Genomic DNA, 17727 nt, shown 5'->3' on the forward strand with positions numbered 1-17727 from the left:
CGCAGGCTCTGATGGTAAGTCCACGCCCCGCGGTGGGGCTCAAAGTAAGTCTCGAGCAAGGCCGCCAGCTCCATGATGTTAGGCCGCAGAGCGACCGGAGATACGATCCGGAAAACAATCGTATCTCTGGCAAGGTAAGAGATTTAAATAAGTTTCCTCTGATCCCCTCCCCCACCCACCACATAAAACAAACCAGAGAACATTAACACATACTTTTAAAACACTAAAAATAACAATAAAAGACAGACAGACCGTTGGTGAGGCAGCCATCACTGACGGCTCCACCCGGTGAAGTGTGTGTATGTGAGTGTGGTGTACTCGGTGCTGGGGAGGTCTGTGTATGTGTGTATGAGTGAGTGTGTGTATGTGAGAGTGGTCCACTCAGTGCCGGGGAGGTCTGTGTGTATGTGTGTATGAGTGAGTGTGTGTACGTGAGAGTGGTGCACTCGGTGCTGGGGAGGTCAGTGTATCTGTGTGTATAGAAACATAGAAACATAGAAAATAGGTGCAGGAGTAGGCCATTCGGCCCTTCGAGCCTGCACAGCCATTCAATATGATCATGGCTGATCATCCAACTCAGTATCCTGTACCTGCCTTCTCTCCATACCCCCTGATCCCTTTAGCCACAAGGGCCACATCTAACTCCCTCTTAAATATAGCCAATGAACTGGCCTCAACTACCTTCTGCGGGAGAGAATTCCAGAGATTCACCACTCTCTGTGTGAAAAATGTTTTCCTCATCTCGGTCCTAAAAGATTTCCCCCTTATCCTTAAACTGTGACTCCTTGTTCTGGACTTCCCCAACATCGGGAACAATCTTCCTGCATCTAGCCTGTCCAACCCCTTAAGAATTTTGTAAGTTTCTATAAGATCCCCCCTCAATCTTCTAAATTCTAGCGAGTACAAACCGAGTCTATCCAGTCTTTCTTCATATGAAAGTCCTGACATCACAGGAATCAGTCTGGTGAACCTTCTCTGTACTCCCTCTATGGCAAGGAAGTCTTTCCTCAGATTAGGAGACCAAAACTGTACGCAGTACTCCAGGTGCGGTCTCACCAAGACCCTGTACAACTGCAGTAGAACCTCCCTGCTCCTATACTCAAATCCTTTTGCTATGAATGCTAACATACCATTCGCCTTCTTCACTGCCTGATGCACCTGCATGCCTACTTTTAATGACTGGTGTACCATGACACCCAGGTCTCGTTGCATCTCCCCCTTTCCTAATCGGCCACCATTCAGATAATAATCTACTTTCCTGTTTTTGTCACCAAAGTGGATAACCTCACATTTATCCACATTATACTGCATCTGCCATGCATTTGCCCACTCACCCAGCCTATCCAAGTCACCTTGCAGCATCCTAGCATCCTCCTCACAGCTAACACTGCCCCCCAGCTTCGTGTCATTCGCAAACTTGGAGATGTTGCATTCAATTCCCTCGTCCAAATCATTAATATATATCGTAAATAGCTGGGGTCCCAGAACTGAGCCTTGCGGTACCCCACTAGTCACTGCCTGCCATTGTGAAAAGGACCCGTTTACTCCTACTCTTTGCTTCCTGTCTGCCAGCCAGTTCTCTATCCACATCAATACTGAACCGCCAATACCATGTGCTTTAAGTTTGTATACTAATCTCTTATGTGGGACCTTGTCGAAAGCCTTCTGAAAGTCCAGATATAACACATCCACTGGTTCTCCCTTATCCACTCTACTATTTATATCCTCGAAAAATTCTATAAGATTCGTCAGACATGATTTACCCTTTATAAATCCATGCTGACTTTGTCCAATGATTTCACCACTTTCCAAATGTGCTGTTATCCCATCTTTAATAACTGATTCTAGCCTTTTCCCCACTACCGATGTTAGACTAACTGGTCTGTAATTCCCCGTTTTCTCTCTCCCTCCCTTTTAAAAAAGTTGTGTTACATTAGCTACCCTCCAATCCTCAGGAACTACTCCAGAATCTAAAGAGTTTTGAAAAATTATCCCTAATGCATCCACTATTTCTGCGGCTACTTCCTTAAGTACTCTGGGATGCAGCCTATCTGGCCCTGGGGATTTATCGGCCTTTAATCCATTCAATTTACCTAACACCACTTCCCCGCTAACCTGGATTTCACTCAGTTCCTCCATCTCATTTGACCCCCGGTCCCCTGCTATTGCCGGCAGATTATTTATGTCTTCCTTAGTGAAGACAGAACCAAAGTAGTTATTCAATTGGTCTGCCATGTCCTTGTACCCCATGATCAATTCACCTGTTTCTGACTGCAAGGGACCTACATTTGTTTTAACTAATCTTTTTCTCTTCACATATCTATAAAAGCTTTTGCAGTCAGTTTTTATGTTCCCTGCCAGTTTTCTTTCGTAATCTATTTTTCCTTTCCTAATTAAGCCCTTTGTCCTCCTCTGCTGGTCTCTGAATTTCTCCCAGTCCTCTGGTAGGCTGCTTTTTCTGGCTAATTTGTACGCTTCATCTTTAGTTTTGATACTATCCCTGATTTCCCTTGTTATCCACAGATGCACTACCTTCCCTGATTTATTTTTTTGCCAAACTGTGATGAGTTCTGTGTGTAAGTGAGAGTGGTGCACTCGGTGCTGGGGAGGTCAGTGTATCTGTGTGTATCTGTGTGTAAGTGAGTGTGGTCCACTCAGTGTTGGGGCTGTGTGTATGAGCGAGTGTGTGTACGTGAGAGTGGTCCACTCAGTGCTGGGGAGGTCTGTGTGTCTGTGTGGGTGCTGCCGTATTCCAGTGTCCCCCATGATCACCGCGCTGCTTTCTCACTGCACAGACTCTGATCCACATGTACTCGGAAATGACCCATTCTGCGGGAGCAGCGGAGAAAGTCTTTGAATACCTCGACCGTGAGCCCAGTGTTCGCACTGATGGGACATTGGTGCCAGAATCTCTGCAGGGTCACCTGGAGTTCAAGGACGTGACTTTCTCCTACCCAACGAAGCCCGACGTCCCAGTTTTACAGGTAATGTCACGATGGTTAATTAGTTTATTTATTGTCACGTGTACCGAGGTATAGTGAAATAATGGCCTCCATAGTGAAAAGCCTTTGTTGCGTGTTAACAGTCAACAGCAAGACAATACATGATTACATTCGACCCATTTACAGTGTATAGATACATGATAAGGGTACAACGTTTAGTGCAAGGTAAAGCCAGCAAAGTCCAATCCAGAATAGTGAGGGTCACCAAGGAGGTAGATAGTAGTTCAGCGCTGCTCTCTGGATGCGGTAGGATGATTTAGTCGCCTGATCACAGCTGGGTAGAAACTGATCCTGAATCTGGAGGTGTGCGTTTTCACACTTCTATACCTTTTGCCTGATGGGAGAGGGGAGTAGAGAGAGTCGTCAGGGTGCAAGTTGTCCTTGATTATGCTGCTGGCCTTGTCAAGGCAGAGTGAGGTGTACATTGAGTCAATGGAAGGGAGGTTGGTTTGTGTGATGGTCTGGGCTGATTTCGCTGAAATTTCTTGAGGTCTTGGATGGAGCCGTTCCCAAACCAAGCTGTCATGCATCCTGTTAAAATGCTTTCTATTGTGCATTTGTGCATGTTGGTGAGAGTTGTAGGGGACATGCCAAACTTCCTAAACCTTCTAAGGATGTAGAGGCATTGGTGTGCTTTCTTGGTTGGTACTTCAATATGGGTGGTCCAGGAGAAGTTGTTGGTGATATTCACCCCATAGGAATTTGAAGTTTTCAACCATCTCTACTTTGGCGCCATCAATGCAAACTGGTGTGTGTGTGCGCCGCTTGTGCCCAATGTATAGGTATGTTAAAATACTTACCTTCAGCAGCGCTGCAATTCTGCCACTGGCCATGTGCGCGATTTGCGCATTTGAGGGGGGGGGGGGGGGGGGGGGGGGCGGGGTTAAAACGCGGTTTTCTCCGACCTGGTCCTGGATATGTTTTGTTGGCGTGCAAGCTTTTGCTGAACAATTGTTCCGACGGCCGTTCTTTTTAATTTGCCCGACAAGTTCAGCGCTGGAGTAGTTTTAAAATCAGCTTCTAAAGCCGTCAACGCCGACAACGGGGACGGATTTTACGTAGGGGAAAGGTAAAAGATAGTCGTTTATTTTTATGTATAAAAGTGTTTCTTAAGATGCCATTAATTCACATTTTAAGTTGCGAAACGGTAATTTATTTCCCCATGCGAACCGGCAGTATTTTTCCTGCCGATATGGGGTTTCAATTCACCGCAGCCGCAACGTTCCAATTGATCGCGTTCCAGAAAAAAACACTCGCAAGATTATTTAAATGGCCATTAATTTGCAGGTATTAAACACTAAATTCCTTCCATTTGGCCTATAAATTCATTACAATGAGATTTAAAAATTATGTTATATTGTGAATTCTTGTGTGACTGTCATTTGGACACTAGGGCTATTTAAAAATGTTCATCTATTTTTAAGAAATTGATAGATGTCATGTCATGCCATTTATTACATGTAATTTGAACCTCAGTGAGGCTCAAACGGAACTCCGTTTCCACAGCCATACCAACAAAGACAATTTCCTACAGACACACAATTCAATTTACAGAAACATTAATCACAGTGAATCTCCTCCTCACTGTGATGGAAGGCAAAACACTGTGATGTTTAGATCTAGTAATTGAATTTTGTAATTAGCTACAATTAGGTAACTAACTAATTATGTGCTTTAATTTCAAGTTATCTAAGTAAGATTGTTTCATATTTGTTTCAGAATGCTTCAATGTTTAATATCTGAACATTTCTTTCAGTTCTCTTATTTTTTAAGAAAGTTATGGGCTTTTGACTGTCCTCGATCACAGCTTTTGTGTTCAGTCAATGGAAAAGCAATAGGGAACAAGATGCTAATTTCCGAATATGAAAATGGCCATAACTTATTTAATACTGAAGATATGAAAGTGAATTTGGTGTCAAATTAAACTTCTTTTTATGCTTTATCTGATGGGATAAATTACAGACTTGATTTGTTTAAATCTGGACATTTTGTGACATTGCAACAATGCACACAGGGATCAGGTGTGGACAGTAAACCCACAGGACACCCCAGTCAGCCCAGGGTCAATGCTGAAGAAAGGACATCTCCACCATAACCATACCTTTCCACTGTGTAGCACCCTGGAGTTAAACACCTGAAGCTGCTTGAAAAGTCACACGCGTTTAGTAGTCACATGTACCTGCGTAGAGAAACGTACTGGATAATGAAAGGCTTGGACAAAGTGGATGTGGAGAGGATGCTTCCACTCATGGCTGATTCTAGGACCAGAGGTCATAGCCTCAGAATTAAATGATATTCCTTTAGGAAGGAGGTGAGGAGGAATTACTTCAGTCAGAGGGCGGTGAATCTGTGGAATTCATTGCCACAGACGGCTGTGGAGGCCATCAATGGATATTTTTAAAGCAGAGATGGATTCTTGATTAGTATGGGTGGCAGGGCTTATTGCGTGAAGGCAGGAGAATGGGATGAAAAGGGAAAGATAGATCAGGCATGATTGAATGGGGGAGTAGACTTGGTGGGCCGAATAGCCTCATTCTGTTCCTATCACTAATGAACATGTACCACCAAAGGAACAAGGACATTCTTACTTGCCACCGCATTGGTGTTTATCATCTATACCAATGACATATCATGTTTTATGTGATACATGTAAGGTGTTGCTTTATGGAAAGTCTAACTAGGGCAGGACCTACACAGTGACTGGTTGATGCTTTGGGAGCATTGTAGAGCAGAGGGATCTGGAAGTGCAGATACATAGTTCCTTGAAATTGGTGATACGGGTAGAGAGGATGGGGTCAAGAAGGCTTGCAGCACATTGGCCTTCATCAGTCAGAGTATGAAGTATGGAAGTCGGGAGGTTATGTTACAGTTGTGTAAGACACAGGAGAGGCCGCACTTGGTGTATTGTGTTCACTTTTGTTCACCCTGGTATAGGAAATATATTGTTAAGCTGGAATGGGTGCAAAGAATATTGATGAGGATGTTGCCAGGACTCGAGGGCATAGAAACATAGAAACATAGAACATAGGGGCAGGAGGAGGCCATTCGGCCCTTTGAGCTGCACTGCCATTCGTTGTGATCATCGCTGATCGTCCCCAATCAATAACCCGTGCCTGCCTTCTCCCATATCCCTTGACTCCACTAGCCCCTAGACCTATATCTAACTATCTCTTAAATCCATCCAGTAACTTGGCCTCCACTGCCCTCTGTGGCAGGGAATTCCACAAATTCACAACTCTCTGGGTGAAAACGTTTGTTCTCACCTCAGTCTTAAATGGCCTCCCCTTTATTCTAAGACTGTGACCCCTGGTTCTGGACTCGCCCAATATTGGGAAAATTTTTCCTGCATCTAGCTTTGTAATTTTATGTTTCTGTAAGAACCCCCTCATCCTTCTAAACTCCAGTGAATACAAGCCTTGTCTTTTCAATCTTTCCTCATATGTCAGTCCTGCCATCCCAGGGATCAATCTCGTGAACCTACGCTGCACTGCCTCAATCACAAGGATGTCATTTAGCAAATTAGGAGACCAAAACTGTACACAATACTCCAGATGTGGTCTTACCAGAGCCCTATACAACTGTCGAAGAACCTCTTTACTCCTATACTGTAATCCTCTTGTTATGAAGGCCAACATTCCATTAGCTTTCTTCACTGCCTGCTGCACCTGCATGACAACTTTCAGTGACCGGTGTACAAGGACACCCAGGTCTCGCTGTACCTCCCCCTTACCTAACCTAACCCCATTGAGATAATAATCTGCCCCCTTGAGTTTTTGCCGCCAAAGTGGATAACCCCACATTTATCTATATTATTCTGCATCTGCCACCCATCTGCCCACTCACTCAACCTGTCCAGGTCACTCTGCAACCTCCTAACATCCTCTCCACAGTTCACACTGCCACCCTGCTTTGTGTCATCCGCAAACATGCTGGTGTTGCTCCTAATTCCCTCTTCCAAATCATTAATATATATGGTAAACAGTTGCGACCTCAACATTGAGCCTTGCGGCACTCCACTCGCCACTGCCTGCCATTCTGAAAAGGACCCGTTCACTCCTACTCATTGCTTCCGGTCTGCCAACCAATTTTCTATCCACATCAACACCCTACGCCCAATACCATGTGCTCTAATTTTAGTCACCAGTCTCCCATGCGGGACCTTATCAAAGTCTTTCTGAAAGTCTAGATACACTACATCCACTGGCACCCCTTCATCCATTTTACTTGTCACATCCTCAAACAAATCCAGAAGATTAGTCAAGCATGAATTTCCGTTCATAAATCCATGGTGACTTGGACTAATCCTTTTACTGCTATCCACATGCCCCATTATTTCCTCTTTAATTATTCTCCAGCATCTTTCCCACCACCGAAGTCAGGCTAATTGGTCTGTAATTCCCTGTTTTCTCTCTCGTTCCTTTCAAGAAAAGTGGGATAACATTAGCTATCCTCCAATCCACAGGAACTGATCCTGAATCTATAGAACATTGGGCCTGAGTTAAAGGGAGAGGTTTAGCGGGTTAGGACTTTATTCCTTGGAGCACCGGAGGATGAGGGGTGATATTATGGAGGTGCATACAATCATGGGGGGAGTAGGCTAAATATATAGTCTTTTACCCAGACTATGGGAATTGAGAACCAGTGGAAAGTGGACATAGGTTTAAAGTGAGGGGGGAAAGATTTAATAGGAATGTGAGGTTTAGAAGGATATGGGCCAAGCACAGGCAGGTGGCACTCATGTAGGCCGGCATGTTGATCGGCATGGGCATGTTGGGCCGAAGGGCCTGTTTCAACACTGTTTGACTCATGATTCTCTCCTCTCACCGTGAGCATAGGCCCTCTTGCTTTAGGACAATGCGTTAAGGGCCTGTCTCACTTAGGCGTCATTTGCGCATCACACAGGTGGCATGCGAGGATTTTGAGAATTCCAAAATCCTGGGGCGCCGCTCGCAACTGTGCGTCACTGCCTACGACACCACGTCTCAGCACGTGCCTTGCGCGCGTAACGCCTCGTGCATCATGACGCGTAAATGGTGTTGCGTAAATGACACCCAAATAACGCCCAAGTGGGACAGGCCCTTTAAAGTGCTGGAGTATCTCAATGGGTCAGGCAGAGTCTCTGGATATGTATCGGTGATGTTTCGGGCCTGCACCCTTCCTCAGACTAATTGTAATACGGGAGAGAAAGCTGGAAGGGGAAGTTGGTGGGACAAAGCCTGGTAAGTGATAGGTGGATATAGGTGACTGCGAGACGATTGATGGCAGATGGGTGGACACAGGCCAGAGATGGGAGAAAGATAAAAAGCACAAAATGTGAAGCAGAGGAAGAGATATATGTGGAAGGAAATGGAGTGGGGCAAGGAGGGCAGTGGGATGTTGCAGCTTAGTTACCAAAAATTGGTGAATTAAGTACTGTTGGGCTGTAAGCTATCTAAGTGGAACATGAGGAGCTGTTCCTTCGGTTTGTGTGTGGCCTCACTATGGCAATGCAGGAGGCACAGGGTAGAAGGTCAGTGTGAGAATGGAAAGAGGGCCATTTCACTGAAGTGACCCAGTTTCACTGAACACTTGCTCCAGGACCACCCAGATCTGCTGGATCTCCCAGCTGCCAGCCATTATAACTCCACTTCCCATTTGCACACTGATCTCTGTGTCGCAGGCCACCTCCAGAGTCCCCGGTCCGTTCCATGGGTCAGCTCCTGGTGAAAGGCTGTTGGGAGCGAAGGGGGATGGGGAGAGCAGGGTGTGGCGGAGGGAGAGAGGGTCATCTCTCCTTGGGCACGGGGGATGCTGGCAACATCGCAGGGAGTGGGGGCTTTGTTCTATTGCTCACTCTTCCTCTGTGTTTGCAGGACGTGTCGTTCGAGGTGCGGGCCGGGGAGGTGACGGCCCTGGTGGGACCCTCAGGAGGGGGGAAGACCACCTGCGTCAGCCTCCTGCAACGTTTCTACGAGCCTCAGTCCGGCCACATCCTGCTGGACGGGCGGCCCATCAGGGAGTACGAACACAAGTACTACCACAGCAAGGTCAGGGGGCACAGGGGGTCAGGACACATGGGGGTTACACTGGGACAGTGAGTGGTCATGGGGGGGGGTGTCAAAGGGCAGTGAAGGGGTGGTCAGTGGTCAACGAGGGGTGGGTCAGGACATGAGTGGGGGTGAATGAACAGTGTATTGTACCTATGTGTGATTTTTTTTATTTTTTTTTTTTAATTAACCTTTATTTAACCAGGAGAAGGCTCATTGAGATTAAACATCTCTTTTACAAGAGAGTCCTGGCCAAGACAGGCAGCAGCACAGTTCCACAGTTACAGACAATAATTTAAAAACAACAGAGAACATATAAATAGAGTCACAGTCAGAACATCATCAAACAAAGCATGTACAGACAGAAGAGCCCGCTTCAACATCATTAAGAAGGGATTTAAATCTGTTTATAGAAACCAGCTCCTTAAGTTTCAGTTCATTCTACAGCTGGTTCCATGCGAAGGCAGCAGCATAACTAAATGCACTTTTCCCTAGTTCAGTACGGACTTTAGGTACAGTTAGTAAGAACAAGTCCTCAGAGCGGAGCTGATAAGTTCCTGTGCTTTTTCGAATGACATACTTCTGCAGGTATGAAGGAAGAACACCGAGGATAGTCTTATAAATAAGGATATGCCAATGATGGAGTCTGCGGGTGGACAGGGCAAACCATCCAACTTGAGCATACAAAGTGCAGTGGTGCGTGAGGGTTTTAAAATTAGTAACAAATCTCAGTGCTCCGTGGTAGACCGTGTCCAAAGACTGTAGGCATTTTGAAGATGCATTCATATATAAAATACATGTTCACACTGCCATCTTGTGACGTGCAGACATTCAGTGCCCCTGTGTGACACATGTGCGCACTCAGAGCCAACATGTGACGTGTTAACAGTGTTTCCCCATATGATACGTGTACACACAGTGCCCCCCCCCCGCGTGATATATGTACACAGTATTCCCCCGTGTGATACATGTACACAGTGACCCTGTGTGGCAAGTGTCCACACTCAGTGCCACCCTATGTGTGACACATGTAGTGTGCCCGTGTGATATGTGCAAACTCAGTGCCATCCTCCATGTGACATGTGTGAACTGTGTGCCCCCATACGACACGTCTACACTCGATGCCACGCCGTGTGTGACACGTGTATAATGTGCGCCCATGTGACACATGTATACTCAGTGCCACCCCCAGTGTGACACATATACAAGGCGTGCCCCTGTGATACATGTGTACACACTGTGCCCCCATGTGACACGTGTACTCTCAGTGCCACTCCTAGGGTGACACATATACAAGGCGTTCCTCCGTGTGACATGTGTACACACTGTGCCCCAGGTGCCATGTGTACACTCAGTGCCACCCCATCTGCCACGTTTACACTCAGTGCCACCACATGTGCCATGCGTACACACTGTGCCCCCATGTGACACGTGTACACTCAGTGCCCCCATGCTACACGTGTACAATCAGTGCCCCCATGCTACACGTGTACACTCAGTGCCCCCATGCTACACGTGTACACACTGTGCCCCCATGTGACACGTGTACACTCAGTGCCCCCATGCTACACGTGTACAATCAGTGCCCCCATGCTACACATGTACACTCAGTGCCCCCATGCTACACGTGTACACACTGTGCCCCCATGCTACACGTGTACACTCAGTGCCCCCATGCTACACGTGTACACACTGTGCCCCATGCTACACGTATACTCTCAGTGCCCCCATGCTACATGTGTACACTCAGTGCCCCCATGCTACACGTGTACACACTGTGCCGCATGCTACACGGATACTCTCAGTGCCCCCATGCTACACGTGTACACTCAGTGCCACCCCCGTATGCCACGTGTACACTGTGCCCATGTGGTGCCAGCTCCCTGAGGCAGCTGCTGTCTCTTCTCCACAGGTGGCGCTCGTGGGTCAGGAGCCGACACTCTTTGCCCTTTCGGTGCGGGACAACATCTGCTACGGGCTGGATCACTGCCCGCAGGCAGACGTGGCAGCTGCTGCCCAGAGTGCCAGCGCACGGGACTTCATCGAGAGGATGGACCAGGGCTTCGACACAGGTACAGTCGCAGCGCTCCGGGGAGAGGGGGCAGGGAGCCCTCCTGACCATGGCACCCTGGCACTGCCCAGTGCCGGCTACAAGGGATCGGCACACTGGGGCACCACAGTGGCAGGTGGAGTCAGTAATCTAGATCACCAGGGTCTGATCACTATACTAGTGTGGGAGTCACTATAGGCTTAGTGTGCGATCGCTGTAGTGATAGTATGCAGTTCACCAACATCTGATCACTCTACTAGTGTGGGAATCACCAGCGTCTGATCACTACAGTCCCAGTGTGCAGTTCACCAGCGTCTGATCACTATACTCGTGTAGGGATCACCAGGGTCTGACCACTACAGTCCTAGTGTGCCGTTCACCAGGGTGTGATCACTATACTAGTGTGGGAATCACCAGCGTCTGATCACTACAGTCCCAGTGTGCAGTTCACCAGGGTGTGATCACTATAGTGCCAGTGTGGGCATCACTAGGGTGTGATCACTATAGTGCCAGTGTGGGCATCACCAGGGTGTGATCACTATAGTGCCAGTGTGGGCATCACCAGGGTGTGATCACTATAGTGCCAGTGTGGGCATCACTAGGGTGTGATCACTATAGTGCCAGTGTGGGCATCACCAGGGTGTGATCACTACAGTGCCAGTGTGGGCATCACCGGGGTGTGATCACTATAGTGCCAGTGTGGGCATCACTACGGTGTGATCACTATAGTGCCAGTGTGGGCATCACTACGGTGTGATCACTATAGTGCCAGTGTGGGCATCACCAGGGTGTGATCACTATAGTGCCAGTGTGGGCATCACTACGGTGTGATCACTATAGTGCCAGTGTGGGCATCACTAGGGTGTGATCACTATAGTGCCAGTGTGGGCATCACCAGGGTGTGATCACTATAGTGCCAGTGTGGGCATCACCAGGGTGTGATCACTATAGTGCCAGTGTGGGCATCACCAGGGTGTGATCACTATAGTGCCAGTGTGGGCATCACCAGGGTGTGATCACTATAGTGCCAGTGTGGGCATCACTAGGGTGTGATCACTATAGTGCCAGTGTGCAGTTCACCAGGGTGTGATCACTATAGTGCCAGTGTGGGCATCACTAGGGTGTGATCACTATAGTGCCAGTGTGCAGTTCACCAGGGTGTGATCACTATAGTGCCAGTGTGGGCATCACCAGGGTGTGTTCACTATAGTGCCAGTGTGGGCATCACCAGGGTGTGATCACTATAGTGCCAGTGTGGGCATCACCAGGGTGTGATCACTATAGTGCCAGTGTGGGCATCACCAGGGTGTGATCACTATAGTGCCAGTGTGGGCATCACCAGGGTGTGATCACTATAGTGCCAGTGTGGGCATCACTACGGTGTGATCACTATAGTGCCAGTGTGGGCATCACTACGGTGTGATCACTATAGTGCCAGTGTGGGCATCACTACGGTGTGATCACTATAGTGCCAGTGTGGGCATCACTAGGGTGTGATCACTATAGTGCCAGTGTGGGCATCACTAGGGTGTGATCACTATAGTGCCAGTGTGCAGTTCACCAGGGTGTGATCACTATAGTGCCAGTGTGGGCATCACCAGGGTGTGATCACTATAGTGCCAGTGTGCAGTTCACCAGGGTGTGATCACTATAGTGCCAGTGTGGGCATCACTAGGGTGTGATCACTATAGTGCCAGTGTGGGCATTACCAGGGTGTGATCACTATAGTGCCAGTGTGGGCATTACCGGGGTGTGATCACTATAGTGCCAGTGTGGGCATCACCAGGGTGTGATCACTATAGTGCCAGTGTGGGCATCACCAGGGTGTGATCACTATAGTGCCAGTGTGGGCATCACTAGGGTGTGATCACTATAGTGCCAGTGTGGGCATCACTAGGGTGTGATCACTATAGTGCCAGTGTGGGCATCACTAGGGTGTGATCACTATAGTGCCAGTGTGGGCATCACCAGGGTCTGATCACTATAGTGCCAGTGTGGGCATCACCAGGGTGTGATCACTATAGTGCCAGTGTGGGCATCACTAGGGTGTGATCACTATAGTGCCAGTGTGGGCATCACTACGGTGTGATCACTATAGTGCCAGTGTGGGAGTCACCAGGGTGTGATCACTATAGTGCCAGTGTGGGCATCACCAGGGTGTGATCACTATAGTGCCAGTGTGGGCATCACCAGGGTGTGATCACTATAGTGCCAGTGTGGGCATCACTAGGGTGTGATCACTATAGTGCCAGTGTGCAGTTCACCAGGGTGTGATCACTATAGTGCCAGTGTGGGCATCACTAGGGTGTGATCACTATAGTGCCAGTGTGCAGTTCACCAGGGTGTGATCACTATAGTGCCAGTGTGGGCATCACCAGGGTGTGTTCACTATAGTGCCAGTGTGGGCATCACCAGGGTGTGATCACTATAGTGCCAGTGTGGGCATCACCAGGGTGTGATCACTATAGTGCCAGTGTGGGCATCACCAGGGTGTGATCACTATAGTGCCAGTGTGGGCATCACCAGGGTGTGATCACTATAGTGCCAGTGTGGGCATCACTACGGTGTGATCACTATAGTGCCAGTGTGGGCATCACTACGGTGTGATCACTATAGTGCCAGTGTGGGCATCACTACGGTGTGATCACTATAGTGCCAGTGTGGGCATCACTAGGGTGTGATCACTATAGTGCCAGTGTGGGCATCACTAGGGTGTGATCACTATAGTGCCAGTGTGCAGTTCACCAGGGTGTGATCACTATAGTGCCAGTGTGGGCATCACCAGGGTGTGATCACTATAGTGCCAGTGTGCAGTTCACCAGGGTGTGATCACTATAGTGCCAGTGTGGGCATCACTAGGGTGTGATCACTATAGTGCCAGTGTGGGCATTACCGGGGTGTGATCACTATAGTGCCAGTGTGGGCATCACCAGGGTGTGATCACTATAGTGCCAGTGTGGGCATCACCAGGGTGTGATCACTATAGTGCCAGTGTGGGCATCACTAGGGTGTGATCACTATAGTGCCAGTGTGGGCATCACTAGGGTGTGATCACTATAGTGCCAGTGTGGGCATCACTAGGGTGTGATCACTATAGTGCCAGTGTGGGCATCACCAGGGTGTGATCACTATAGTGCCAGTGTGGGCATCACCAGGGTGTGATCACTATAGTGCCAGTGTGGGCATCACTAGGGTGTGATCACTATAGTGCCAGTGTGGGCATTACCGGGGTGTGATCACTATAGTGCCAGTGTGGGCATCACCAGGGTGTGATCACTATAGTGCCAGTGTGGGCATCACTACGGTGTGATCACTATAGTGCCAGTGTGGGAGTCACCAGGGTGTGATCACTATAGTGCCAGTGTGGGCATCACCGGGGTGTGATCACTACAGTGCCAGTGTGGGCATCACCAGGGTGTGATCACTATAGTGCCAGTGTGGGCATCACTACGGTGTGATCACTATAGTGCCAGTGTGGGAGTCACCAGGGTGTGATCACTATAGTGCCAGTGTGGGCATCACCGGGGTGTGATCACTACAGTGCCAGTGTGGGCATCACCAGGGTGTGATCACTATAGTCCCAGTGTGGGCATCACCAGGGTGTGATCACTATAGTGCCAGTGTGGGCATCACCAGGGTGTGATCACTATAGTGCCAGTGTGGGCATCACCAGGGTGTGATCACTACAGTGCCAGTGTGGGCATCACTAGGGTGTGATCACTATAGTGCCAGTGTGGGCATCACTAGGGTGTGATCACTATAGTGCCAGTGTGGGCATTACCGGGGTGTGATCACTACAGTGCCAGTGTGGGCATCACTACAGTGTGATCACTATAGTGCCAGTGTGGGCATCACTAGGGTGTGATCACTACAGTGCCAGTGTGGGCATCACCAGGGTGTGATCACTAAAGTGCCAGTGTGGGCATCACCAGGGTGTGATCACTAAAGTGCCAGTGTGGGCATCACTAGGGTGTGATCACTATAGTGCCAGTGTGGGCATTACTAGGGTCCTGTGCTCTAGGGATGGTGCCGTCTCTGCTGTGACACAGCAGTTGCATGGTTTGCGCGTCGTGTGACCTCAGGTCTGTGGCACGCACACCGTCCACGTGAACGCGCTCCTTTTTTTGTCCTTCTTAACAAGGACTTAATTCAGTATTTGCAATTTACAGTGTAGCAGAAGTTACGAAGACTTTCAGTAGTCGCTTTACATCAGGCAATCATTATAATGCAATAGTGCCATCTTTATCTACAATACACTCAACCCCCCGCGGTGACCAGCATTCATGGATATTTGTACAGGGGCTGCAACCTCTCACACTCCATATACACGTGGAATACAGTATCTTCCTCACCACAGAAGTTACAGGCGGTTGGCAAGTCCCGCACTAAGTCAAATATTTATTTCACACCACAGCCCTGTGCAACACTCTCCCCCCCAGGTCCCCGATGTAAAGGGGTAGGACACTCATATCCCTTATATATAGACCTCCACTGGGGACCGCGCTCTGTGCGTGTGACCGCTCTCTGTCCATGAGGACACTTGCTGTGTTGTTAGTAACGGCGTCTCTCGGTTGAGCAGATGTGGGCGAGGCCGGCGGGCAGATCTCAGCGGGACAGAAGCAGCGGATCGCCATCGCCCGTGCCCTGGTCCGGCAGCCGCGGATTCTGGTCCTGGACGAGGCCACCAGCTCCTTGGACACACACACCGAGTTATCGGTGAGCAGTTGCCGCCTGCCCACAGCGCGCTGTGCCGTTACCGTGTGCACGTCAATGTGGGCTGAGCTCTGGGGAACGAACGCTCACTATCAGCTCAGTCACGCTGTTGTCTCATCTACTTGCCCCACTCACCCTCACCCACATCTACACATCCCCCCACCCACCCGCGCACCCTCACCACTACCCAACCCCAGACATCGTCCACAACCCTTCTCCTGCTGGACTTTACAGGAATATATTAATTAGAGCGAGGCTAACAACGTAAATAGGTGGAAGCTGGGAGGGTGCATTTTTTATTTTTATGTTTATTATACAAATACTTTTAATCAAAATAGAATAATAAACATACAGATTATTAACACAATCAAAAGTAGTTGTTATTCCGTAAATTCACATCTAACATGGAAGAGTCGTTTACAACCAGTTGATCAAACTGTTCACCTCCCTCACCCCCTCCTCCTCTATCATCCCCCCCCCCCCCCCCATGCTATTTCCCCCACCAACCCCATTCCCGCCTCCCAGTGCGACAGTGTCTACCAGCGGCCGGGGCGATGTGAGCCGGCGCCGGACGGGTGTGGGATTTGCACGGGCGGTGGGGTTGGGGTGGCCGCGGGTACGGGGCAGGCAGGCTCTGACTAAACTCCGCTTCCCCGCAGATCCAGCGGGCCCTGGCCCGTGAGCCGGTGGCCGCAGCTCTGGTGATCGCCCATCGGCTGAAGACAGTGCAGCGGGCGGACAGGATCGTGGTGTTGGAGGGCGGCCGTGTGGTGGAACGGGGCACTCACACTCAGCTGATGAAGCTCGGCGGCTGCTACTCCCGCATGGTGCTGCGGCAGTTCACCAACGGAGAGCAGGGAGCGGCCGTGGGAGAGTAGGGGTAGGGTCACGGGGAGAGAGAGTGAGGGTGGGGAGAAGGGGGGCAATGAGGGAGGAAGAGAATGAGTGGGGCGGGGAAACAAGGAGGGACAGGGTGGGGAGTTGGAGTGGAAGGGAGAGAGTGAAGAGAGAGATGAGGGACATAGACATATACATAGAAAATAGGTGCAGGAGTAGGCCATTCGGCCCTTCGAGCCTGCACCATTCGTCATTCAATATGATCATGGCTGATCATCCAACTCAGTATCCTGTACCTGCCTTCTCTCCATACCCCCTGATCCCTTTTGCCACAAGGGCCACATCTAACTCCCTCTTAAATATAGCCAATGAACTGGCCTCAACTACATTCTGTGACAGAGAATTCCAGAGATTCACCACTCTCTGTGTAAAACATGGTTTTCTCATCTCAGTCCTAAACGATTTCCCCCTGATCCTTAAACTGTGACCCCTTATTCTGGACTTCCCCAACATCGGGAACAATCTTCCTGCGTCTAGCCTGTCCAACCCTTTAAGAATTTTGTAAGTTTCTATAAGATCCCTCCTCAATCTTCATGGAGAGTTTAAGGGAGAAGGAGAGAGATGTTGACAGTGCAGACCGAGGAGAGAGAGAGGGTAGTGAGCCAACGAGGGGAGTGAGTTAGATGAGGGAGAATGAGGGCGGGGAAGTTAGTGGTTCTTGCAGATAGTGAAGATGGTTGTGAACGATTGGAGCAGGATCCGAATCGATTGGCCAGGTGGGTTGAGGAATGGTTGGTGGAATTTCATACAGAGAAGTGTGAGGTGTTGCATTTTAGGATGTCTAACATGGGCAGAACCTACAGAGTATGGTAGGCCTCTGGGTAGTGTTGTCGAGCAGAGGGATCTAGGAGTACAGGTGGAGATTGTGGGCGGGGGGGCATGCATGGGGAGAGGATAGCGAGGGGGCAGATAGTGAGGGGGAGGAGGGGGAGGGGGGGGAAAGCGAGTGAATGGACGGAAGGGAAGGTGGCAGTTGGGAAAGTGAGTGGGGTGTGGTGTGTGTGGGTGGTGAGTGTGGGGAGGGAGTGTGGTGTGTGTG

The 17727-nt window shown here is 49.3% G+C and overlaps 1 protein-coding gene across 1 annotated transcript in view; it reads left to right on the forward strand.

Annotated features, from left to right (window-relative positions):
- Positions 1-16669, forward strand: part of LOC116966220 (antigen peptide transporter 2-like) — a 26591-nt gene extending 9922 nt beyond the window's left edge. Inside the window, exons 5-9 of the mRNA XM_033012365.1 lie at positions 2796-2984; positions 8855-9028; positions 10941-11100; positions 15658-15794; positions 16451-16669. Coding sequence (XP_032868256.1) covers positions 2796-2984; positions 8855-9028; positions 10941-11100; positions 15658-15794; positions 16451-16669 — 879 coding nt within the window. The remainder of the gene's footprint in view (positions 1-2795; positions 2985-8854; positions 9029-10940; positions 11101-15657; positions 15795-16450) is intronic.
- The last annotated feature ends 1058 nt before the right edge of the window (positions 16670-17727 follow it).

The sequence above is a fragment of the Amblyraja radiata genome, chromosome 36 (assembly GCF_010909765.2).
Source record: "Amblyraja radiata isolate CabotCenter1 chromosome 36, sAmbRad1.1.pri, whole genome shotgun sequence".
Taxonomy (NCBI): domain Eukaryota; kingdom Metazoa; phylum Chordata; class Chondrichthyes; order Rajiformes; family Rajidae; genus Amblyraja; species Amblyraja radiata.